The sequence below is a fragment of the Symphalangus syndactylus genome, chromosome 16, assembly GCF_028878055.3.
Source record: "Symphalangus syndactylus isolate Jambi chromosome 16, NHGRI_mSymSyn1-v2.1_pri, whole genome shotgun sequence".
Lineage (NCBI taxonomy): Eukaryota > Metazoa > Chordata > Mammalia > Primates > Hylobatidae > Symphalangus > Symphalangus syndactylus.
This window is the reverse complement of record NC_072438.2, coordinates 67,660,642-67,687,164: the sequence shown is the minus strand read 5'-3', so window position 1 is coordinate 67,687,164 and position 26,523 is coordinate 67,660,642. Positions and strand designations below refer to the sequence as shown.

General features: G+C 35.4%; 1 protein-coding gene across 10 annotated transcripts in view; it reads left to right on the top strand.

The window, feature by feature from the left end:
• NIPBL (NIPBL cohesin loading factor) overlaps window positions 1-26,523 on the top strand; it is a 185,925-nt gene that overhangs the window by 146,487 nt on the left and 12,915 nt on the right. For all 10 annotated transcript variants that reach the window (XM_055245871.2, XM_055245873.2, XM_055245872.2 and 7 more), the window contains 12 exons: window positions 1,245-1,343; window positions 2,366-2,419; window positions 10,359-10,467; window positions 12,554-12,690; window positions 18,300-18,440; window positions 18,584-18,677; window positions 19,402-19,556; window positions 20,065-20,155; window positions 22,453-22,626; window positions 23,040-23,230; window positions 25,699-25,806; window positions 26,289-26,489. In XM_055245871.2, coding sequence (XP_055101846.1) covers window positions 1,245-1,343; window positions 2,366-2,419; window positions 10,359-10,467; window positions 12,554-12,690; window positions 18,300-18,440; window positions 18,584-18,677; window positions 19,402-19,556; window positions 20,065-20,155; window positions 22,453-22,626; window positions 23,040-23,230; window positions 25,699-25,806; window positions 26,289-26,489 — 1,554 coding nt within the window. The remainder of the gene's footprint in view (window positions 1-1,244; window positions 1,344-2,365; window positions 2,420-10,358; window positions 10,468-12,553; window positions 12,691-18,299; window positions 18,441-18,583; window positions 18,678-19,401; window positions 19,557-20,064; window positions 20,156-22,452; window positions 22,627-23,039; window positions 23,231-25,698; window positions 25,807-26,288; window positions 26,490-26,523) is intronic.

Sequence of the window (26,523 nt, the reverse complement as noted above, 5' to 3'; positions counted from 1 at the left end):
TATAATCCCAGCACTTTGGGAGGCCAAGGCAGGAGAATGGCTTGAGGCCGGGAGTTGGAGATCAGCCTGGGCAACATAGTAAGAATCCTAATTCTATAAAAAATAAAATGATGAAAATAATTTTTAAAAATTTCACCAAACATAGTAGAGCATGCCTATAGTTCCAGCTACTCTAGAGACTGACACAGGAAGATTACTTGAGCCCAGGAATTCAAGGCTGTAGTGAGCTATAATCTTGCCACAGCACTCCTGCCCGGGCAAGAGTGAGACTCCATCTCAAAAAATGTGCATGTGTGTGTTGACTGATTTATTGATTGTTATTATAAGAGATTGCATTATATTCAAAGGTTTCTCATGGGATTATTTTGATTTTCAAATGTTATGTTTTTACTTTTCTAAATTATTAAATAAATACTTTGTTTCATTATGTTAAGTGAAGTAAGCCAGACACAGAAAATAGCACATGTTTTCACTCATGTGTGGAAGCTTAAAAAAAATTTATCTCATAGAGATAGAGAATAGAAAGATGGTTAGCAGAGGGAGGGAAGGATTGTGAGGGGTTGAATAAAGAGGGGTTGGTTCACAGTTATCAAAAATACACCTAGAAGGAATAAAATTTAGTGTTCAATAGCACAATAGGGTGACTATAGTTAACAATAATTTATTGTACATTTCAAAATAACTAGAAGAATGGAAATGGGATGTTCCTAACACAAAGAAATGATAAGTGCTTGAGGCGATGGATACCCCGTTTACCCTGATTTGATCATTACACATTGTATGCTTGTATCAAAAGTTCAAATATACTTCATAAATGTGTACAGCTATTATGTATCCATAAAAAAATTTTAAGTTTAGTCCTAAATTCATTAGTAAATTTACATTTATATATAATAATATATATAATTGTCCCTTTTTTTAAGTTTATCAAACACTTCTTCTCCAAAAGCAGTAAATATATTTTTTAGTTTGATCGTAAACATTTGAGTGTATAGTATGAAGAAGTTCTAGGCTAGGGATAGGATCACCCATTCGTATTGTTTAAAATCTTTACCAAATTGAAAATTTTTATAGTTTTGAGAAATTAGTAGTTTTAGAAAAAACAGAGGAAATTAATACCAGAAATTCCTGGCAATTTGTGTTTTGATTAGTTATTTATAGCTTTGTGTTGGGCCTGATGAGAATTTGGAATTGTGAAATTGCCATATTTGTTATAATTAATTTGAAATTTCTCTTTCTTCTAGAAATTAGTAAATGAAACATTCCAGAAACTCTGGTTTACTCCAACTCCACACAATGACAAAGAAGCAATGACAAGGAAAATTTTAAACATTACCGATGTGGTAAGAAGGACTGGAACAAGGGTGTGGTCACTGTTGGTTCAGACCTAATTGAGGCCTACATTTCTTATGAAGGAAGAGACAATAATGAGATATTTCATTAATCTTGACATTTCGTACTGCTGCCTTTACTTTATATTTCTGGAGATGCTGAAGGGATGCAAGTAACATGTCGTTGATGTTTCCATATAGCCCTACTTCTTGGCATTAATTGATGTAAACACTGATACTGAGATTTTCCTATTCCTCCAGCAATTAAAAACAGGGAGGGAAAGGAGAAATGGAAGAACAGATACAATCGCCCAAGGGTAATAATCTGCAAAGATAGTAATGCCTACTTTTTTCAGAAATTATGAATATGGATTAGCTACATTTTTTATTATGCATAAGCTATGCATTTTGTGTTTTTAATATAAGAAATTTTTGCCAGTCACAGTGGCATATGCCTATAATCCCAGCTGCTCAGGAGTCTGAGATGGGGGATCAAGAGATCTTTGAACCAGGAGTTCAAAGCTGCAGTATACTGTAATCATGCTTGTGAATAGGCACTACACTCCAGCCTGGGCAATATAATAGCAAGATCCCTTCTCAAAAAAAAAAAGAAAAATTCTGTATATTCAATTACATCATCTTCTACATTTCTATTGATGTCTTTAAAATGTGCCATCTAGAAGGATAATAAGAAACAAATATTTTTGTTCTTAATGTTTAAGATATTACAGATTTTCCTCACAGAGCGTAGTTCAAGGTATTGTGCCATTTTAAACTTATGCCACTTTAAACATTTAGTGCCGTATTAAACCTCAATACATTAAACTAATTTCTTCAATGTTTTCCAAGATATTTTTAGAATAAAGTTCTGTAACGTTGGTAAATGGCTGTGTTACTGAAAAAATAGTTTACTTTAAAAATAAACTTTTGAACTGAGAAAATTGAAACATGTTTCACGCTAAAGCATAACAAAAGTATATTTTATTCAGATTTTTAAATATACTTCTAACTTTGATGTTTTCATCATCCCTTAGGTTGCAGCATGCAGAGATACTGGATATGACTGGTTTGAGCAACTCCTTCAAAACGTGAGTGTTCTTTTGACTCCTGATAACCTAAAATTTAATAGGTTCGTTTTTTGTTGTGTGTTTTTTTTTGTTTGTTTTTTTTTTTTTTTGACTGTATGATTTAAAAGAACCTTTTTAGTTCTTTTGGTAGGGAAAATTTATTTCAATATGTTAGGCTGGATGATTTTGTTAATTTCTATAATTAATTCAATTGCCTGGTTGTGGTGGTGTTGTTGTTGTTGTTGTTGTTGTTGTTTGAGATGGAGTCTGGCTCTCTCTGTCACCCAGGCTGGGGTGCAGTGGCACAATCTTGGTTCACTTCAACCTCCACCTCCTGGGTTCAAGCAATTCTCCTGCCTCACCACCAGAGTAGCTAGGATTACAGGTGTCCACCACCACACCCGGCTAATTTTTTATTTTTAGTAGAGACGGGGTTTTACCATGTTAGCCAGGCTGGTCTCAAACTCCTGACCTCAGGTGACCTGCGCCTGGCCTTCAGTTGTCTATTATAGAAGTAAGTTCTCTGAATCATTAACTAAAATTCTATCTTACTTTCTTTCCAGATAATTATATTTTTCTTTAATCTCTGTGATTAATAGATACAAGATTTATAAATGGATCAGTATATTGCATTAAAAATATAATTACATGATTTAGTATGTTATGCATAGAATTTCCTTTAGTAGTACAGAATCAAACCACAACTAGTGGTTTTTTTTTAAGTTTCATAAATACAAATGTTTATCTCCCTATGAATTGTTAAATTTTTTATTTTAGAAAATTTCACATAGGCAGAAATATCCATCACCCAGCTTCAAAAATTATCAGCATTTTCCCAGTCTTGTTATAGCTATCCTTCCCCTATCTGGTTTTCTCCTTTTCTTTCTTTCTTTCTTTTGTTTTTCGTAATACTTTCTTTTTTTTTGAGACAGTCTCACTCTGTCGCCCAAACTGGAGTGCAGTGGCGCCATCTCGGCCGGCTCACTGCAACCTCCGCCTCCTGGGTTCAAGGGTTTCTCCTACGTCAGCCTCCCAAGTAGCTGGGGTTACAGGCACTTGCCACCACACCCAGCTAATTTTTGTATTTTTAGTAGAGATGAAGTTTCGCCATGTTGGCCAGGCTGGTCTCAAACTCCTGACCTCAGGTGATCTGCCCACCTCGGCCTCCCAAAGTGCTGAGATTACAGGCGTGGGCCACCATGCCCAGCCTGTAATACTTAAATGCCAAACTTTATATTATCTCACTCATAAATACTTTAGCATCTATCTATCTGTAGCAGATGACTTAAAAAAATATATATTATCATTTATATCAAAATAATAATGCATTATTCCATAACTAATACCTATTCAGTGTTCATATTTTCCTGTCTCAAAAATGTATTTTTATAGTTGGTTTGCAGTTGCTTTGGTTGATATACTCTTAAGTCTCTTATGTTAGTTTGCCCCTTACCTCCCTTTTCTCATGAGACTTGTATGTTTTTCTATAGAATCTCCCACATTCTGGATTTAATAGTTCACTTTTTTTCTGGTGTCATTTAAATTGTTCCTCTATCCACCAGTTTTCAAGTAAACTCTTAGTGAAATCTAGAGGCTTAATATGATTAAAGTTCAATTTTTAATCTAGGAGACAAATACCTCATAGGTGGTGTTGAATATTACTGCTTCACAGCAGGAAGCACATGTCTAGTTGTCTCATTTTCAGTGATTGATCTTTGATGAATTTAAGTGATGATATACAGTCATGTAACCTCCAACACAATGAACATACAGGATATCACCCTAAAAAACTTCCTCGTGCCTTTTTGCAGTTGATCCTCTCTTCCTGGCCCTAGAAAACTATTGATGTACTTTTTGTCACTATAGTTGTACCTTTTCATGTACATTGTTCCTTTCAATGGAATCATACAGTATGTAATCTTGTGTTTGACTTTTTAAACTTAGAATGTTGATTCATTCTTGTTGCTAATATATTAACATATCTTTTTATTACTGAGTAGTTTCAGTAGCGTGGATATATCATAATTTCTTTATCATTCTCCCTTTTGTGGACTTTGGGGTTCTTTCCAGTTTGGGGTGTTATGAATAATGCTTCTGTGAATATTGGTGTGTAAGGTTTTGTGTAGATGTATGTTTTCATTTATCTTGGGTAAACTCCCAGGAATGTGATTATGGGGTCATATGGTGAGTGAGAAACTGCCAAAATGTTTTTCCAAAATTGCTAAACCATTTTTCATTTCCACCATCAGTGTATTCCCACGTGTACTAAACTCTGTTCATTGTCTAAATAATTATGTTAGTATGTCTTTTTTCTTTTTTTTGGAGACAAGGTCTCGCTGTGTCATGCAGGCTGGAGTGCAGTGGCACCATCATGGCCCACTGTGGCCTCAACCTCCCTGGCTCAAGCAGTCCTCTTTCCTCAGCCTCCCAAGTAGCTGGAACCACAGGCATGCACCACCATGTTTAGCCTTTTTTTTGAGACAGGATGTCATTATATTACTCAAGCTTTTAGTATATCTTTTGTTTTTGTTTTTGAGGTGGAGTTTCACTCTTGTCGCCCAGGGTGGAGTGCAGTGGCGTGATCTCCGCTCACTGCAACCTCCGCCTCCTGGGTTCAAGTGATTCTCTTGCCTCAGCCTCCCGAGTAGCTGGAATTACAGGCACCCACCAAGCCTGGCTAATTTTTTTATATTTTTAGTAGAGACGGGGTTTCACCATGTTGGCCAGGCTGGTCTTAAACTCCTGACCTCAGGTGATCTGCCCGCCTTGGCCTCCCAAAGTGCTGGGATTACAGGCACAAGCCACCATACCTGGCCAGTATGTCATTTTTAAATGTATGGTGCTGTCATTCCTTTATAACCTTTAACTATTCATAGTTTTTTGGCATTTTTCAGTAGGATGTGGAAGAACAACTGCTGTCCTGAAGTTCCTTACATTTTTTTATTTCTAAAATGTACTCCAGTTAGTTTAAACCACTACCATAAATTGAGTAGCCCTTTATGACAGTCTTCTTCAAAAAACACATTGATAGCCCTGTGATGGGTACACAAAAATTAAATAGATTTTACAATGCCATTCATTTTAATTACTTAAGATCTAAGACTGACCCTTTTTTAGTTTGTAAGGAAAATACAGGCAATGAAAAAACAGTTAAGAGTAACCTGTTTCATCTGTTCCTGTCCTTTGTAATCCAGAGCAAGATCTTTCTGAGTTTACAATAAAATATTTTATCTCTATCAACCAGTGAGTGGATAAATAAACTATGACAATCCCATGCAATTTAATAGTACTCCACATCAAAAAGGAACAGACTATTAATACATACAACAACATAGATAAATAATGAAAACATTGTGCAGAGTAAAAGAAGCCTTACATAGAAGAGTACATATTATAATTCCATTTATACAAAATTCTAGGAGAGGTCAAACTAATCTATACTGGAAAAAATCAGAAGAGTAGCTGCAGGGAGCTGGGGATTGACTGGGAAAGGACATGAGGGAACTTTCAGGGATGATAGTAATGGTCCCTATCAGTTGTTCTAAAAGTTACCAGCATTACCTGGGGTTTTATTAGAAATGCAAATTCTTAGGCCCTACTCCAGACTTAACTCATCAGTAACTCTGAGGGTAGAGCCCATCATTCTGTATTTTAACAGTCTCTCTCCAGATGATTCAGATATAGGTTAACGATTGAGAACAACTGTTCTGTATATTGGTGTAGGGACTTGAGTTACAGTGGTGAATGCATTTGACAAAACTGAGCAAATGTACACTAAAAATTTGTGCATTTTATTGCATGTACATTTTATCTCAAGGAAAAAACGGGGAGTATACTGAAGTCTCCAGTTTACTTTGAAATGCATTGAAAGTAAAATGGATATAGGTGTGTGTGTATGCATATGCATACATGTACACACACACGCGTGTGTGTGTGTGTGTGTGTGTGTGTGTTCATCCCAGCAGAATAAAATCTTAAAGGTAGGATCCAGGAGCCACACTCAGTAGCTTGCACCCAGAATCCCAGCCTCTCAGAAGGTTGAGGCAGGAGGATCATTTGAAGCCTGGAGTTTTAGACCAACCTGGACAACGTACTGAGACTCCATCTCTGAAAACCATAAATAAATAAAATTAGCTGGGCATTGTGGCCTGTGCCTGTAGATTCAGCTACGTGGGAGGCAGAGGCAGGAGGATCACTTGAGCCCAGAAGTTATAGGCTGCAGTGAACTATGATTGTGCCACTGCACTTTCTTCTGGGGAACAGAGTGAGACTCTGTCTCACACGCCAAAAATGTTTTAATGGTAGAATCTAGATGATGGTCGTTAGAGAGTGTTCATGATAAAACTTTTTTCAACTCTTTTGTTTGGCTGAAATTTTTCATAATATTAAGATGGTGTAAAAAATGTACCTATATCACTGAGAATGTTGGTACCTTTAAAAGATATTTTTTAAATGAGCAAACTAAATTATAGTTTAAAAAAAATTTATGCACCTTGATTAGTTCTTATTTATATTATGAGTGCATGGCTAATATTTGTGTGTAGGTTACCGTTAAAGTAGAAGAAATCATTTCAGAGTAGGCAAGAAAAAATTTTGATAAAATTCAATATCCTTGAATGATTACTTACAATAAACAAGGATACAATGTAAATTCCGTAATCTGACAGATAAAACTACAAAACCTAAAATGAAAATAATGCAAAATGGGAAACTGTGAGCTGTCTTCAAAATCATGAATAAAAAAATTTAAATATATCAAGGTGATTGTAAAATATATATGGAAAAGCAGAGAAAGGGTAAAAATAACTAAATTTCTGAAAAAAGCTGAAGCACTGACTTGCCTTACAAAATATTGGGACTTATTTTCAAAGATACATTACATAATTAAGAGCAGTAATAAGTGGATTAGTACTAAATAGAACAATGGAACAAGATGGAGATCCCAGAAAACAGGCTTACACATATAGAATATGCTTGCTATAAAACAGAAGTGGCACTGCAGATGATGGAGAAAAGATAGACTGTTTAGTAAATGGGGTTGGGATATTTGACTGTCCATAAGAATTAAAAAAAAAAAAAAAGATTACTACTTCAGCTCAAAAATCAACTCCATATAGATTAAAGGAGAACTTTAAAACTTTTAGAAAATATAGGAGAAAAATTTTTTAAGTACATATGTGTGTATGTATATATATATATACATACACATATATATGTGTATGTATATATATATACATATATGTGTATGTATATATATATACATATATGTGTATGTATATATATATATACATATATGTGTGTATATATATATATACATATATATATGTGTATGTGTATATATATATATATTTTTTTTTAATGGTGTGGTCTTGCTGTGTTGCCCAGGCTGGACTCAAACTCCTAGGTTTAAGTGATCCTCCTACCTCAGCCTCTTGAGCAGCTGGGACTACAAGCATGCACCACCATGCCCAGCCTGAATATATTTTTGATCTCTGGGTAGGAAAGGATGCCTTAAACAAGTCACAAAAACCATTAACCTTAAAAGATTGAAGAAAGTGAAAATACAAGTCACAAAATGGGAAAAGATATTTGGCACATATATAACCAACAATTAATACCGAGAATAAATACATAAGAACTCCTCTCTTACAAAACCAGTGTTAAGTCAAGAGTCCTAGTAGAAAAATAGGTAAAGTTCATTAATAGGCATTTCATGGAGAAAATAGCATATAGGGCCTATACTGTGTTCAACCCCATTAGTAAAGTAAGAAATACAAATCAAGACCACATTCTATACCATTTTATTGACAAAAATGGAGAAGTCAGACAATCACAAGTGATGGAAAAGAAGGATCAGATAGGATCTTTTAATACAGACAATAATTGAGAAAGTATTACAGCCACTTTGAAAAATGATTTCATAAAATTATAAAAGCAATATCTTGTGAAGTTGAACAATGCATATATCCAATGACTCAGCAATTCGACTTCAAGTATATATACACACAAAAGAATCTTGCATATTTGCATCAGGAGGCATATACAAGAGTGCTTATTGTACTAAAATTGGGATTAACCTATCTACAAAAGAGTGGATAAATGAACTAAGGTATAGGCACACAGTGGGGTGTTGTACAGCAGTGAAAATCAGTAAAATACAGCTGTATGCAACAACCTAGATCATAGTGGCATAATGTTGAGTGAAAAAAGCAAATCTCAGAAGACTACATCAAGTATACTACCTTTTTAGAAAGTGGAAAATCAAAGAAAAATATAAATAGCATACAGCTTATACTTTTTTAAAAAACAAGGAGATGGTAAATTTCTGATAGTGGTTACCTTAAGTGTGAAACAGGAAAATGGGATAAGGGAAGGAGCACATTGGGAGATACAAGATATTAAAATTATTCGTGTTCTTGATTTGGATTCAAAGTATGCCATTATTTATTAGTAAATTAAAAGGGCATATACGAGTGGCAATGGTGTGTCATGAATCAAAATTTATGATTAATTCTTTTGTGTGTACCTGAAGCCTTGGAAATGAAAAAGGAAAACCAAGGATGAGAGAGGATAGTTTTCTACTCCTGCCGTTAAATAAAAGACCAAGCTAGGCCGGGCATGGTGGCTCATGCCTATAATCCCAGCACTTTGGGAGGCTAAGGCAGGTGGATCGCTTGAGCCCAAGAGTTTGAGACCAGCTTGGGCAACATAGAGAACCCCATCTCTACAAACTGTACAAAAATAAGCCGGGCATGATGGCTCATACCTGTGGTCCCAGCTGTGTGGGAGGCTGAGCCTGGGAGGTCAAGGCTGCTGTGAGCTTTGATTGTGCCACTGCACTCCAGCCTGAGTGACAATGAGACCCTGTCTCAGAAAAGATCAAACTAGAATGTGATATTAATAGCTGCTTTAAGGAAATTAGAGAGTGGGGCAGGAAGAATTTGCGGTTCATAGTTGAAACCTAGTACATTGAAGCTGTCTGCTTTATTTCTTCAAATTGGAGGAAAAGGGGCAGTGTGTGTGTTATGTTACTCTGGTTGCTGTCAGTTGTTTTAATCATTTATGCATCTTGTGGGGAAAGTTTAAGCTTGTGCTGCCCAAGCTTGTGCCCAAGTATAGGCCACATGCATTTTTTTAAAATGTTAACTTAATTTCAATTTTTATTTTATTTAATTTTAATTCCTCAGTCACAGTAGGTACGTTGCAAGTGCTTAATAACTGCATGTGACTCTTAGAAACCATATTGGACAGCAAAGATATAGAACATTTCCATTATTGCAGAGAAAGTTATATTTAACAGCAGTGGAACTCTTCACAGAAATCAAATACACATTTAGATTCCTTCAATATCCCCAGAATTAGATTAGCTAGCTTTTCTTAGCAAAACAGATATACCTTATGACTTTTCTGTTGACCTTTGATTATGAAAGATTAGATTGGTTTTACTTTTTATCTATATTTAGGATGGTCTTTATCCTCATCTCATTATTCATAACACTTTTCTAGCATTGTTTGTGATTTTGCAAAGGATAATGCAGAAAAGAAATCTGCCCTTATGTTTTATAATTGCCTTTTAAGGTGCAATTCAGATGCAGTTATTAATTATTTAAAATAATTCAACTAGTATTATGTGATACTGTGTTTTTGATTGGAATAGGGAGAAAGGGAAGGTCATCTTTTCTACATCTTTCACATATTACCTTAGGTATAACACAGCAATTTAAGTACTTTGTAGTAAAATTGTTTGAAAGTATTGGTAAAGTACTGGTTTATAAGATATTTTTAAACATATATGTTTTTGTTTTATTAATTTGCACTTTGAGTATTAAATTGTTAATGACAAATTGAAAAGTATGTTACTTATGGACACTTTTAATGTGTTTATAATATTATTGCCTAATGAATAATTATACCGGGATTTTTTTTTCTTTTTTGTATATATGTATATATATATATATAGTTGTTGAAGTCCGAAGAGGATTCCTCATATAAACCTGTGAAGAAAGCTTGTACTCAACTTGTTGATAACCTAGTTGAGCACATTCTTAAATATGAGGAATCTCTAGCTGGTAAGACATTTTATATATATATTGATCTTTAGTTGATTTTATAAGATATTTTTAAATATTTTGAGCAAATTTCTCATTTTTGCCTCTGGCTCTGCTTGTCTAATGATTACTTCACTTTTAAATGAAATAACGTTTTTGTTATATAGATATGTTTGATGTTGCATCCTAGATTATATTAAGATTGACTAAGATTATCTAGAGCATTGTAATAAAAGCATGGGCCTCAAGTCTTCCACATATCTTTTAATAGCATATTATAATTTTAGATGTCATATTGCATAGGAGTAAAAATCCAGGGGCTAATATGTATCTAGCTAATGATAGTCATCACAAAACTGATATCTTCTAAGTCATATAAAATTATCTCTCAAAATGAAATTGTTTTAGCTATTATAAAAATGTTTTTTGAAGATTTGTATTACATTCTTAATATTTATTGTTTATAATTGTTACATAAAGTTTGCTTAATCTTGAGCTAGAAATTTATTAAAATATTTAAAACCACAAATTAAGTACTTAATATTTTATATTATCTCACGTTATTTACCAATCACAAATCTGAAATTTTTTAATCAATTATAAATAAATGATTACTTAAGAAATATAAAAATTGGGCCAGGCATGGTGACTCACGCTTGTAATCCCAGCACTTTGGGAGGCCGAGGCGGGCGGATCGTGAGGTCAGGAGATCGAGACCATCCTGGCTAACACGATGAAACCCCGTCTCTACTGAAAATACAAAAAAATTAGCCAAGGCGTGGTTTCGGGCACCTGTAATCCTAGCTACTCGGGAGGCTGAGGCGGGAGAATGGCACGAACCCAGGAGGCAGAGCTTGCAGTGAGCCAAAATCACGCCACTACACTCCAGCCTGGGTGACAGAGTGAGACTCCTTCTCAAAAAAAAGAGATAGATAGATAGATACATACATACATATATAGATATAGATACCCAGTGCTTGAAGCACACAAAGACTAGCATTACTTCCCATCTAATGCACATTAGTGAGGAACGTCAGCCTCAGTTGTTCTCCAAAATTGGGAGCCAATAGCCTCTAACAGCCGTCCATTTATGGCACCTACGGAAGTTGTTGATATGCTTTATATTTTTTATGCAGTCTTTTTTTTTCCATGTGTACCTCTTTTTTTTTCTTTTTATCTCCTTGTTCCGTTTTTTTATTTTTCCCCGTCCTGGAATTTAGGGGTGATACTGATGTCCCTTAATGTTAAAAAGTTGCTAATTTCCTCTAAAAACTTGTTTCCTAAGAACCAGTGTATTTCCTGATTAGCAACATTTTCTTCCCACCTGAACAGCATTTTGTTTAGAGCTGTATTATAGCATTGTTCCAATTTCTGTTTGTTGCTCCCATTTTTTAACATTCTTCTACCACAGCAACGTCTCTTTTTGTACCAGTACCCTTAAACACAGTTTCACCTCAGCTAAATTGCTAACTTTTTTTCCCATATTCACTTCCTTTTTTTTTTTTTTTTTTTAAAGACAGGGTCTCACTCTGTCAGCTTGGGGTATAGTGGTGCAATCATAGCTCAATGCAGCCTAGAACTCCTGGGCTGAAGCAATCCTCCCACCTCGCCCTTCCGAGTAACTGAGACTACAAGAGCACATCACCACACCGGGCTAATTTTTTATTTTTCTGTAGAGATGCAGTTTTTGCGTGTTGTCCAGGCTGATCTCAGATTCCTAGACTCAAGCCTTCTTCCTGTGATGGCCTCCCAAAGTGCTGGGATTACAGGTGTGAGCCATCACACCCAGCCCATTGATTTTAGATATAACCAATACGACATTTATTCCCAAAAGCCCATTCCTAAGCTTCCCAATTTCCATTAGTATAAAACTTGCCTTCTATAGAGAGCATGGCCTCTTGTTCTTTATCTTGAGTATATGTGATTTCTATATGAAAGAAAAAATGAGATGGAGAAAGTCTAGTATCATAAGAACTACTAATTCATTATATTGAGGCCTATACTGGACCTATTTAGGGGATAATATTAAGTAATTTAAATAATATTCTGTATAATTTCCACTGCCTTGTCATATTTTAGTGTCTTATTTCTCTGTTTGTTTTTCCAGACTCTGACAATAAAGGTGTGAATTCTGGAAGATTGGTAGCTTGCATAACCACTTTGTTCTTATTCAGCAAAATAAGACCCCAGCTCATGGTTAAACATGCAATGACTATGCAACCATACCTTACCACTAAATGTAGTGTAAGTATAGAGCTGTCTTATTCTTGTATCTTACATAAAACATTAAGTGCTTTAAATTTAGAGTTCACATGCGTCAACCACATTCTCACTGACAGATCAACTGTGTCATTTACTTAGATATATGTTCTATTTGTAGCAAGTGATCTATAAACATCAAGTCTGATGTAAAATTCAGGTTCCATTTTGCTGTAAACTCCTCAAGCCAAACTCTCAATAGATGCTTACTAAATGTTATAGCTATTGTTAAGATCTCAAAATGAATGAAGCAGAGTTCCTCTCTTTGAGAAATTTACTGTCTTTTGGGTCCTGAATTTACTTTTCATTTGTCTGTCATTTATAATACAATAAATATAAAAATTGATACCCATTGCTTGAAGCACACAAAGACCAGTATTACTTCCCATCTAATGCACATTAATAAGGAATAATAATCAACCTCGGTCATTCTCCAAAATTGAGAGCCAGTAGCCTCTAACACAGGTCCATTTATGGCACCTAAGGAAATTGTTGATATGCTTTATATTTTTCATACAGTCTTTTTTAATTTTTTATTTATATTTTATAAATATATTTTATTTTTATAATAGAACAATATATTAAATATGAAAAATCTATAATATCATACCAGAGATGTTAGGCTGTTAATATTAACATACACTATGTTTTTCTAAAATAAAGTGTGAGTAGTAAGACATTGCTTAAGTAAAATTATCCAGCAAATAAAGATTTTAAAGTATATATGACAGCATAGTGAGTTACGTGGTTTACATGTATAATCTCATTTACTTTATGAAGTAGGTACTATTATCTCTGTTTTACAGATAAGGAAACTGAAGCTTAGAGTATAAGTAACTGCTAAAAATTCAAAACTTTAAAATACTCTAAAAACTTAACAAATGTAAAGGTTTCTCACATACTGTGTTCCTAATGTTCCTAAGAAGCTAATTTTAACTGTTTTCTCTACTACGTTTGTTTTGCTGCTATAGTCAGTTTTTTGATTATCTAAATTACAAGCTCTAGGTGAAAACCTCAGAACTTCCTGAGAAAACTTTAAGAACTGAGGAGAGTAGTAAAGGATAATAAATACCTAAAAACAACATGCATTTACTTCTGAGACACTAATTCTATCTTTAGGGTTTGTATTAGATCCAGAAATGAATTGTTTAATATTGTGGCTAATAATAATAGCTAATAATTTTTTAGCACAGTACCAAGCACTGTGAAAATTTTGCATGTATTATCTCATTTACTTTGTGAAGTACGTACTATTATGATCTCAGTTTTACAGATAAGGAAATTAAAGAATATAAATAACTGGCCCAATGTCACATAGCTAAGCAGTCCCAAAGTTAGAATTCAGCCCCATGTCTGCCAGTAGAGTCTGGACTATGATGAAACCTGTTATATGTTATTTATATTATAAATAGTCCTTGCATAATTTTGAACCAGTAATTTTTTAAAACAAAATCACTTTTAAAATGTCTTGTACATTTTTTATGTATGTATGTACACAAATATAAAATTGTTTATAAATAAGAGTATCTCATACATGGTAAACTTTTTTTTAATGTTTGTGGCTTTGGTTTTTGTTTTTATATCCTATCTCCATCTTTATTCATCTTCCCTTCAGAATAAACATCTTAGAGTATCCTTAACATACTTTTATAGTTGTGGACACACAGGTGTATATAAATAGTTGACTGGGTTTTGTAAAAATTGAATCATATTATATAGATATTTGTTAGGCATATTTGGTAATCTCACATTACCTGGTATATATCTAATTCCTTGTTTTAGATGGCTATATATTATCCATTTTATGGATGTCCTATGATTTATTTAATCATTTCCCTATTTGGCAGGTGTTTACATATTTCCTTTTGATCACCACTACAAACAATTTTTAAGTAAACCTTCCAATTTAAATACCTAAGTACTGGTGACTTTATTTTGTTGGAACAGTTTCTGAGAAGTGGACTTGCAAGGTTGAAACAATGGTTATTTTGGTTTTCATTTTTAATTGATCTTGCCATTTTGCGGTGGATGTGTTTTATACAACCTTTTGGAAAGCTGTATGTGACAATCATTGTCATTATTTAGTATTCTTTGCCAGTCTAACAGGTGGTAAGGAGTAATTCATTATTGCTTCAGTTTCCTTCCCTGACTGCAAAGAAGGTTGAGCATCTTTTCATGGTACTGACCAGTAGGGCTTGCTTTCCTGTTAATTCACTATATCATTTTCGTATTATTCATCCATTTTACCTTTGAATTATAGGCTTTTTTTTTTAGGAGAGCTCTTTAAATATTTTAGATATTAAACCATCTTATAGTATGTTCATTACAAATATTTTTTCCTATTCTATTCTGTTGCTCTTTTACTTAATGGTTTCCATCTTTCTTTAAATTTTTCTTCTAGAATTTAAGATATTTCTTTTACTTGATTTTCCAGGCCAGTATGTTAAGGGAAGGTTCAGAAAATGCTACTTTTTTGTTGTTGTGTGGTTTTTGTTTTTGTTTTTGTTCTTGTTTTTTTGAGACTGAGGCTCGCACTGTCACCCAGGCTGGAGTGCAATGGTGCGATCTCACTGCAACCTCTGCCTCCTGGCTTCAAGCGATTCTCCTTCCTCAGCCTCCCGAGTAGCTGAGATTACAGGTGCACACCACCACACCTGGCTAATTTTTTGTATTTTTAGTAGAGATGGGGTTTCACTATGTTGGCCAGACTGGTCTTGAACTCCAGACCTTATTGATCTGCCCCGCCTTGGCCTCCCAAAGTACTGGGATTACAGGCATGAGCCACTGTGCCCGGCCTACTCTTTTCTTTTTTTTTTTAAGACATAGTCTTGCTCTGTTGCCCAGGCTGGAGTACAGTCCTGCAGTTTTGGCTGACTGCAACCTTCGCCTCCCAGGTTCAAGCGATTCTCATGCCTTAGCCACCCAAGTAGCTGGGATTTCACAGGTGTGCACCACCACACCCGGCTAATTTTTGTACTTTTAGTAGAGACAGGGTTTTGCCATGTTGGCCAGGCTGGTCTTGAACTCCTGGCCTCAAGTAATCTGCCCATCTTGGCCTCCCAAAGAGCCGGGATTATAGGCATGAGCCACTGTTCCCAGCCACTACATTTTTTTTTTTTTTTAAGTAAAATGCTGGCACTGGTTCGCAAATGAATTTATCTTACCCAACAAAAATTCTTCTATCCCTAGACCCACTTTAACTCATTACGGGAAACAACAGGGTTTCTATGCTACTTAAAAAGAATTTATCTTTTTAATCCTGTGGGGATCCTAAAAGGAAGGATGAATATGATGTGGGAATTTGTTTTTTTTTGTAATTAATACTCCTACAAGCCAAGTGGTGGGAATGTTTTTAACTAGTGTGTTAATGCGCTCAAAAAGTCCAAAATGGGCTGGGCACAGTGGCTCACACCTGTAATCCCAGCACTTTGGGAGGCCGAGGCGGGCGGATCACAAGGTCAGGAGTTCAAGACCAGCCTGGCCAGCATGGTAAAACCCTGTGTCTACTAAAAATACAAAAATTAGCCAAGCATGGTAGTGCACACCTGTAGTCCCAGCTACTCGAAAGGCTAAAGCAGGAGAATTGCTTGAACCTTGGAGGCAGAGGTTGCCGTGAGCCGAGATTGCGCCACTGCACTTCTACCTGGGTGACAGAACGAGGCTCTGTGTCAAAAAAAAAAAGTCCAAAATCTATGCCAGTAATCCATTACTAACAATGAGGATTAGTAGCTTAAAAACTAGATTAAGGCTGGACATGATGGCTCACACCTGTAATCCCAGCACTTTGGGAGGCCGAGGCAGGCAGATCACAAAGTGAGGAGTTTTAAGACCAGCCTGGCCAATATGGTGAAACCCCATCTCTACTAAAAATGCAAAAATTAGCCAGGCGTGGTGGCAGACTAGTTGTTGGTCCATATTCCTGACATGCTGGTGCTTCTCCTTCCATGCCTGCAGCTACTCTGGAGGCTGAGGAGAATCACTTGAACCCAGGAGGCGGAGGTTGCAGTGAGCCAAGATTGCGCCACTGCACTCCAGCCTGGATGACAGAGCGAGACTCCGTCTCAAAAAGGAAAAAAAAAAACTAGATTAAAAACATGCATTGAAAGCCTTACTACACACACACACACACACACACACACACACACACACACACGCACACACACACAAATTTGATTGCCTTTGGGGAAATGAACTGGGTGGCTGGAGGATAGATAGAAACAAGACTTTTTATTGTAAATCCTTTTCTACCTTTTGGTTTTTTTTAAAAAGTCTCTACCTGTTTTTTTAAACATGCTTATTAGTTTTTCTAATCAAAGAAATACACATTTAAGTTTAAAATAAAGAAGTCCTAGGCTGAGCATGGTGGCTCACACCTATGATCCCAGTGCTTTGGGTGGCCAAGGCAGGAGGATCACTTGAGGCCAGGAATTCAAAACCAGCCTGGGCAACATAGTGAGACCTTGTCTCTACAAAAATGAAAATTAAAGGCCGGATGCAGTTTCTCACACCTGTAATCCCAGCACTTTGGGAGGCTGAGGGAGGTGGATCACGAGGTCAGGAGTCCTAGACCAGCCTGGCCAAGATGGTGAAACCCCATCTCTACTAAAAATACAAACATTAGCCAGGCATGGTGGTGGGCGCCTGTAATCCCAGCTACTCGGGTGGCTGAGTCAGGGGGTTGCTTGAACCCGGGAGGCAGAGGTTGCAGTGAGCCAAGATCGCGCCACTGCACTCCAGCCTGGGCAACAGAGCAAGACTCCATCTCAAAAAAAAAAAAGACAATTGAAAAATTAACCGGGTGTGGTATTATGCCCCTGTAGTCCTAGCTACTTGAGAGACTGTCAGGAAAATCGCTCAAGCTCAGGAGCAGGATTGTATTGAGCTATGATTGTGCCACTGCACTCCAACCTGGGCAATTGAGCAAGACTGTGTTTCTTAGAAATAAAGAAGCCTTTTGCCTAGTTCTGGGATTCTACATGTTTATCTGTCACAGAAAATTTTAACACAGAGTTTCTCAACCTCAGCACTATTGACAGGACTAGATGATTCTTTGTTGTCAGGGATTGTTCTGTGCATTGCAGGTTGTTTAGCAGCATCCCTGGCCTCTAGCCACTAGATGCCAGTAGTGGCTCCCATTGTGACAACCAAAAATGTCTCTAGATACTGCCAAATACTCCTGTGTCATGATACGGGGGAAGAAGCTTATTCCTGATTGAGAACTACTGGGTTAACATACACAGTTTGGAAAATACTAATCGTAAAAACTGTACCAGTCTTTGTATAATGCTGTCAATATGTAAATACCTTTGTTTAGAATTGACTTGTGTTACATTTTAGGGAAAAAATATAACTTTAACATTGTGATTAAGTGACCCCAAAGTCACATTTTGGTAAGTTAGTTGTTGGTCCATATTCCTGACATGCTGGTGTTTCTCCTTCCATACCTTGAAAAAAAAAACTCTATTAGACTTTTTTTTTTTAACTGGACCTTTACATGCAAAATGCCCCATTTTTTCGCCCCCAAATACGTAAAGCTGTATATAGTTTCTTTTCAGGTTTTGGATATTCATAAAGCATTTATTTTATTCTTATAGACACAAAATGATTTCATGGTTATCTGCAATGTTGCAAAAATCCTAGAGCTAGTTGTACCACTGATGGAGCATCCAAGTGAAACTTTTCTTGCCACTATTGAGGAAGATCTAATGAAGCTCATCATCAAATATGGCATGACTGTAAGCACTCAGTTTACCATTTCTTTATTCATTAGTGTAAAGTTCTAAAGTATTAAAATTTTTAAAGCAAATATTTGTAAAAAGCTAAGTTTTTAAAATAGTATATTTTTAACTTTTATCTAAACATTTTCTATATCTTTTAGGTAGTGCAACATTGTGTGAGCTGTCTTGGAGCTGTTGTAAATAAAGTGACACAAAATTTTAAATTTGTGTGGGCTTGTTTCAATAGATACTATGGTAAGTTCAATACCAGGGTTTTAACATTATTCTGCTAGGTCCTGCAGGGGTCAGCTCATTTTAAACACATTTGATTAAAGGCTAGACTCAAGGAAATTATGAGATGTGATTATCCACCGTGGTCCTCTCAGAAACAATATTTTCTAGTGTCTTTTGTATTTCCTTAAGAACCCACTGTGATTACTTCAGAAATTTATCTCCTGATAAGTAAAGGTTGGTAAATTTTTTGCGCACTGTGAAAAGTAAAATTTAAATTTTCTTACGTTAATTAGTTTTGACTCTGAAGAGCACTCTCATAATTCTAGACATATTTAATATTTAGAACCATTAGTAAAAATTAATTGGCCGGGCACAGTGGCTCATGCCTGTAATCCCAGCACTTTGGGAGGCCAAGGCGGGTGGATTACCTGAGGTCGGGAGTTCGAGATCAGCCTGGCCAACATGGTGAAACCCCGTCTCTCTACTAAAAATACAAAAATTTGCCAGGCGTGGTGGCACATGACTGTAATCCCAGCTACTTGGGAAGCTGAGGCAGGAGAATCACTTGAACACGGGAGGCGGAGGTTGCAGTGAGCCAAGATCACGTCACTGCATTCCAGCCTGGGTGACAGAGTGAGACTCCATCTCAAAAAAAAAAAAAAAATTGTAATTCATTAGTAGTAATTACTTGAACTTAGTAATTCAAAGATAAATATTATAAATAAATATTACTTATCTTTATTAGGTGCCATTTCAAAATTAAAAAGTCAACACCAAGAGGACCCAAATAACACTTCACTTCTAACAAACAAACCAGCACTTCTTAGATCCCTTTTCACCGTTGGAGCACTATGTCGGCATTTTGATTTTGATCTGGAAGATTTTAAAGGCAACAGCAAGGTAAAGATAGTAATACTTAAAATGCTATAAAACATAGAATTATATGGCACTGTGATCTGAGAATGACAGTAATGACCCAGGATGAAGACAACATTAGAGTAGTCTGGTTTAATGAAAATTCTGAAAACAGTGCTACTCAAAGCATGGTCCTCAGACTGGCTGCTAATCCATCAACTTTTTGTTACTGGTGTGTAACCAAATAATGAAATTTCCCTGACAAGTTATATCAGCTTTGTAACAGTATGCACACTGTTCAACATCAACAGCTGACTTTTTAAATTTTTTTCAATGAAGGAAACAATGCACTGATTTACATTCCGAAACAAGCTTCTTTGTCACAGACTGATACTTTGAATGCCACTGTTCTAAAATAAATGGAATTGGTTACTTATTTTTTTGATAAAGTTCCCACAAATTCTCATTCTCTTTAGGTATTTTTTTCCTTTATAGTTGAAAATTAATCTAAGTTACTGTTCATGAATACTTTAATGTGTTTTCCTCCCCTTAGGTTAACATAAAAGATAAAGTACTTGAACTATTGATGTATTTTACAAAACATTCAGATGAAGAAGTACAAACAAAAGCTATCATTGGTCTAGGTAAGTCTAAATTTCTTTATAATTTGTAGCTATTTGAGAGGGATAGAGCACATTTTTAAATACTGTGAATCTAAATTGTTGATTTACTTTAATATGTTTCTATTAGCAGTAGGATTTGGTGTATAGAATGTAGGTCTGAGGATTAAAACAACTGGGTTCCATTCTTGTCATGGCCATTGACTTGCTGGGTAACCTTGAGCAAGCCATTTGTCTGTTCATCAGTTTCTTCATTAGTAAAATAGAAATAACAATACTTTCTTCTACCCGTCCTCCATAGGGTATCTTAAGAACATTTATTAAAGCCCTTTGATAAAGAAAAATAATGTAGAAGAATTCTGTGCTCTTTGCATTTTTTTAATTGTTCTTTTTCATTGCAAAGCTTTGTCACTACAGGAAGCTGCCACATCTAGTTAAAACAACGATCAATCTACACTGACTTATTTATATAAAAGCAAATAGTAAGCAACCCAGAAGGAACAATTTGGATATATACCTGTTTTATATTATTTTTCCAGGAAAGATTGATGTAATAAAAACATGTTTTGCAATTGTTAGGCAGGTCTATGTGGCTTATAGCTAGGAAGGAATTAGAATATGAGGAAATAGGCGAATGGCATTAAAGTACCTGAATTGAATGCACTTCAAAAAAATACAAGAACAGTCTATCCAGATTTTTGGTTTCTGTTGTTGTTTTTTTTGGTACAAATACAGTTGGCCTTCCATATCCATGGGTTTCACATCTGTGGATTTAACCAACAAGGATCAAAAATACTCAGAAAAAATAAATTACACCTGTACTAAATATGTACAGACTTTTTTTGTCATTATTCTCTAAACAATACAATAGCAATTTACATAGCATTTACATTGTATTAGATATAAATGATCTAGAGATGATTTAAAGTATACAAGAGGATGTGAATAGATTATATGCAAATACTACCCCATTTTATATCAGGGACTTGAGAATCCACGGATTTCGGTATCCCTGGGAAGTTCTGGAGCCAATCCCCCATGGGTACCGAGCAATGACTGTACACGTAAAGCTACCCAATGAGATTAATAACTTATTTGGAAATTTTATTGTGGTGTTGTGATTAAGGTTTATACTTTAATATGCATGAGTAGTTATTTATATTAGTCTTTTGAACAAAAATGAGTAAGAAAAGATTCTAAGTTACCCAAACCTTATTAAATCATGCTTATGATTTCTGTAAATAAATTGAAACCTTATCATTTTATTCCTCCTCCATCCCTTTTTGAAAATTACTTATAGTACATAGAGTAAAAATTCAGACATTTACTAAGGAGTTAAATCGGTGCGATATTAACTTCAAGCCAATGTGTACCTTTAAATATTCAGTCTGGACATAATTTATATGGAGTGGCAAAACTAATAGTGTTACAAGTATTTCAGAGTACAGAAAGATGAAGTTTTAACTTAAGCAGCGCTATTCAGAAAATATTGCCTCTAGACCAGTTAATAAAAGACATCTTGCCTGGGCCATAGTTATCCTGAGTGACCTTGGGCTAGTTATCTGATCACTCTATGCTTTGAGTTTAGTTTGTTGTTTGTTATCAATAATACTTGCTATCATCAGAGATCTTCATTTTTTCCTCAAATAAACATTATATACAAATAAACATGGATGATATATTACTACTTATTAACCTGTGGTTATAGGATTCAGCATTGTGGCCTTATTATAATGCCATATGAGAAAGAAATGGAAGATAATTTTAGCTCTGGTTTATTATGTTGTTTCATCAAATGAATATATTTTAATTTTTTTTAAAAAATAATGTCAATGTAGTACCTTCTGCTGGGGATCTGAAAAATGTTTGCAGACATTACTTCTTAAATCCTGAAAACATCCCTGTGAGGTAGGTGGGTGGTAAATATTATTATCCCCATTTTACAGATGGAGAATTGAGGCACAGAGAGATTATGTGACTCACCCAAGGTCACACTACAAGTCAGTGATGGAGCCAGGAATAGAACCCAAGACTCCTGACTCCTAATCCACTCCCCTAGCCACTAGGCCCTGCTCCCTCCTCAAGGTTTCCTCTTGTGTGAAATTCTCCTTTGAAATGCAATTTCTTGTTTTTAATTCATGGGGAAAGAAGTACCTGCTCTAATGCTTCTCTAGGTAAGGCCACCAGCATATTCTTCCAGTCATTTTAAGTTTTAATTTTTTGAAATAAGGAGCCATTTATATAATTTATTAACATATTTATTAAATGTTTTATTTAATTTTAATATGAATATATTATGAGATTTTTCCCCTCTCCCACAGGATTTGCCTTTATTCAGCATCCAAGTCTAATGTTCGAGCAAGAAGTGAAGAATCTATATAATAATATTTTATCTGATAAGAACTCCTCAGTCAATTTAAAAATACAAGTGTTAAAAAACCTCCAGACCTACCTACAAGAAGAAGATACACGTATGCAGCAGGCAGATAGAGACTGTAAGTGAAAATATATTTTTAAATTTCATAGCTACAGTTATAATGGCTTTATCTTCTTTAATCTAAATATCTAAATTTCCTTATTTGTTAGATGAAGAAATTCAGTTAAATAGCAGTCCTTATGCTGAGGTCTATAGCTAGGCTTTAGCATATTCTTAAATTCTCTAAAATAGTCTTAAAATTGTATATGTGTGTAAACATTAACATTTTGAGGGAGGAAAGAGATTATAATTCTCAAAGGGGCCTCTGACACAGACACACACACACACACACACACACACACATTAAGAACCATTGAGCCAGAACACTAGCTATAACGTTTTGTGGTTTTGGTTATGGCCTAATTTTGAAATATTTAGTAAAGTTAGTATAGGTGCTCTTAATGTGTGTTTATCCTTTGCTTTCTTTTGTAGGGAAGAAAGTTGCAAAACAGGAAGACTTAAAAGAAATGGGTGATGTTTCCTCAGGGATGAGTAGTTCCATCATGCAGCTTTATCTCAAACAGGTGCTTGAGGCATTTTTTCACACCCAGTCAAGTGTACGCCACTTTGCCCTAAATGTCATTGCATTGACTCTAAATCAAGGTCTTATTCATCCAGTTCAGGTAAGCATGTTTTATGGCAGCAGCACTTACTAAAAGAGCAAGATTAGTTGTAATTTGATACATTGTGATTATAGAGAATAAGTAGTTCTTTGTTCTTCTTACTCTTCTTTGTACTGAACTCTTAAGAATCTGGCAGTTTTAGATAATCTCTTGGGTTATGATTACTGCAAAATACCCATATATTCATAATATTGTCTCTGTTATAAACAAACTTGTAATTTCTATTGGCAGAACATAAACTCAAATTATTTTTCTAAGTAGGGATGATATATTTGTCTTAATTCATATTTACTTTTGTCCCTAAGATCCAGCAATCTATAATGTGAAGAGAGTTAACTGGGTTTAAAAGTATAATGTGTTCAACAGGGTGGAGTCTTAGTCCACAGAAAGTAAATTATATAAACTCAATTCCTTCCTCTTTAAGTTGGGGATAACACCAACTACTCTACACCTCATAGCATTGATATGAGGACACAACGATGTAATAAAGACATTAGTATTAGTGAAGATTGGCAGCCAATGCTGATATAGTAGTATATACCATCTGATGGTCAAGAGAGCACCATAGGCTACAAAAGTGTATGTATTAAGTAAGCAGAGTCTATACCCTTCGAGATTTTTATTTTGGGTATTTTTCATGGAACTTTTTAAAAATATGATATATTTAAACCTACTGTGGTCTTCCCTATGTCCTGAAACAAAACATGTTAACAAATATTTATCCTGTTCTTCATGACTCCGGGCTATTACCATAAAGAATCATACATTATAATGTAACAGTAGTACATTGAGACTGTCACCTTTTTAAACTACCGAGGGTTCTTTGTTGGGTGCTTTTTATTATATATGCCTTTTAAACTTTTTTTTAAATTTCACACAAACAAGTCAGGTGCAGTGGCTCACACGTGTAATCCCAGCACTTTGGGAGGCGGAGGTGGGCGGATCACTTGGGTCAGGAGTTCAAAACCAGTATAGCCAACATGGCAAAACCCCATCTCTACTAAAAATACAAAAATTAACCAGGTGTGGTGGCACATGCCTGTAGTCCCAGCTACATGGGAGGCTGAGGCAGGAAAATTGCTTGAACCCAGGAAGCAGAGGTTGCAGTGAGCTGAGACCATGCCATTGCACTCCAGCCTGGCCAACAGAGGGAGACTCCATCTCAAAAAAAAAAAAAAAAAAAATTCACACAAAGAAATTGCAAAAGTGATATAATGAATTCCTTTATTCTCTTCACCTATATTCACCATTTGTTGACATTTTGCCACAATTGCTTTCTCTCTCTCCCTTTATGCATCTGCTTTTTTCTGAATCATTTGGTAGGAAGTTTCAGATAATTATGATTCTTTACCACTAAACACTTTAGCATATATTTTCTAAGAACACGGACATTCTGTTACAAAACCATAACATAATCATTAAATTTGGGAAGTTTAACACTGATACAATATTATCTAATATACAGTCCATTTGTAGATTCTGCTAGTTAACCAAGGGCATTCTCTATAGCCTTTTTTCTTTTCTTTTTTTTTTTTTGAGGCAAGATCTTGCTCTGTTTCCCAGGCCGGAGTGCAGTGACGCAGTCTCGGCTTACTGCAGCCTCCACCTCCTGGATTCAAGCACTCTTCCCACCTCTGCCTCCCAAGTAGCTGAGACTATGGGTGTGCGTCACCACCTGGCTAATTTTTGCATTTTTATAGAGACGGGGTTTTACCATGTTGGCCAGGCTGGTCTCAAACTTCTGAGCTCAAGTGATCTGCCTGCCTCAGTGTCCCAAAGTGCTGGGATTACAGGCATGAGCCACCGCATCCACCTTACAGCCTTTTTTCTTTTCTGATTCGAGATTTAACATGATCATTTCTTTCATTTAGTGCCATGTCTGTATTTTAAAGTTATGTTTGTTGTTGTTTTTCTGGCCTCCACATTGCTTTTTGATTCAGACTCGCTTAACATAGTAGTACTGTTTTTTGACTCTAGAAGTACAGTGAATATGACTGTTATCAACTATCTCTTCCTCAAAGTGACGTCTGAAATCAACTTTGAAAAACAATTATATTTTCGTAGCTTTGAGTATGGAAAACAAATTACTGTTTGCCCTATATTATCTTTACAAGGCAAATTCAGTCAAGCTTTAAAAACTACTGGATTATACATTTGCAGTCTATATCATAATCTTAAATAGATATTCTTAGTGTGAGAATGCTTTATGTTTAAAGAACCTTAAATTTACAATGAAATTGTTTAAATTTTATCACGTCAGTATTTTTTTCTGGTGCTCCAGTGCTTTCTGGATTGAAGCTGAATCTCAAAAGATCTGTCATTTTAAAAAGAACACTAAAACATAGACTTTATAGGAAAGCCTATAAGGTTAAATTCATATATCTCAGATATACAAAAAGTTTTGACATATGTCTAAATAGAGAGTTTTTACTACCGTGATATCTCATAATTTTTTTTTTTATTTCCAGTGTGTGCCATATTTAATTGCTATGGGCACAGACCCAGAACCTGCTATGCGGAACAAGGCTGATCAGCAACTTGTGGAAATAGACAAAAAATATGCTGGATTCATTCATGTATGTATTTTAACATTTTATAACCTAAATTTAAACATTTTTCTTGAGTAAAGCATTTCTTTGATAAATGCCCTGCCCACATTCATAATTGGAATAAAATGTCTTACTTAGTACCTATCTTCTAAACACGCAACTAAGTTAGTCTTCCAAAGTGTTTATTCTAGTTTAAAGTTAAGATTGGGCTAGAGGTGACAGTACCAAGCACACCAGACTAAAAATCAGGAAACCTGGATTTTATATCCTACTATGTGAACTTGGCTGCAGTGACTCTCCTGGGCCTCATTTTTTTTTTCTTCTTTGAAATGAGGGAATTGTAAGAGATAATCTCTAATGTTCCTTCTAGCACTTCATTCTGTGATTCGTATTATTTTAATTAAAAAAAACAAATAATGAAGCTAGCCTCAGAATGTAATGCTCTAAGTATATTTTTAATTTGTGTCTTTTAATTTCCCTGACAAAAATGAGACTTTTATTGATTTCAGATGAAAGCAGTGGCTGGTATGAAGATGTCTTACCAGGTACAACAGGCAATCAACACATGCCTAAAAGATCCTGTAAGGGGTTTCAGACAAGACGAGTCCTCTAGCGCTTTGTGTTCACACCTTTACTCCATGATCCGTGGAAACCGCCAACACAGACGAGCCTTTCTTATTTCTTTACTCAACCTCTTTGATGACACAGCAGTAAGCACAAAAACTTACTATTTTAAGAAAGTAA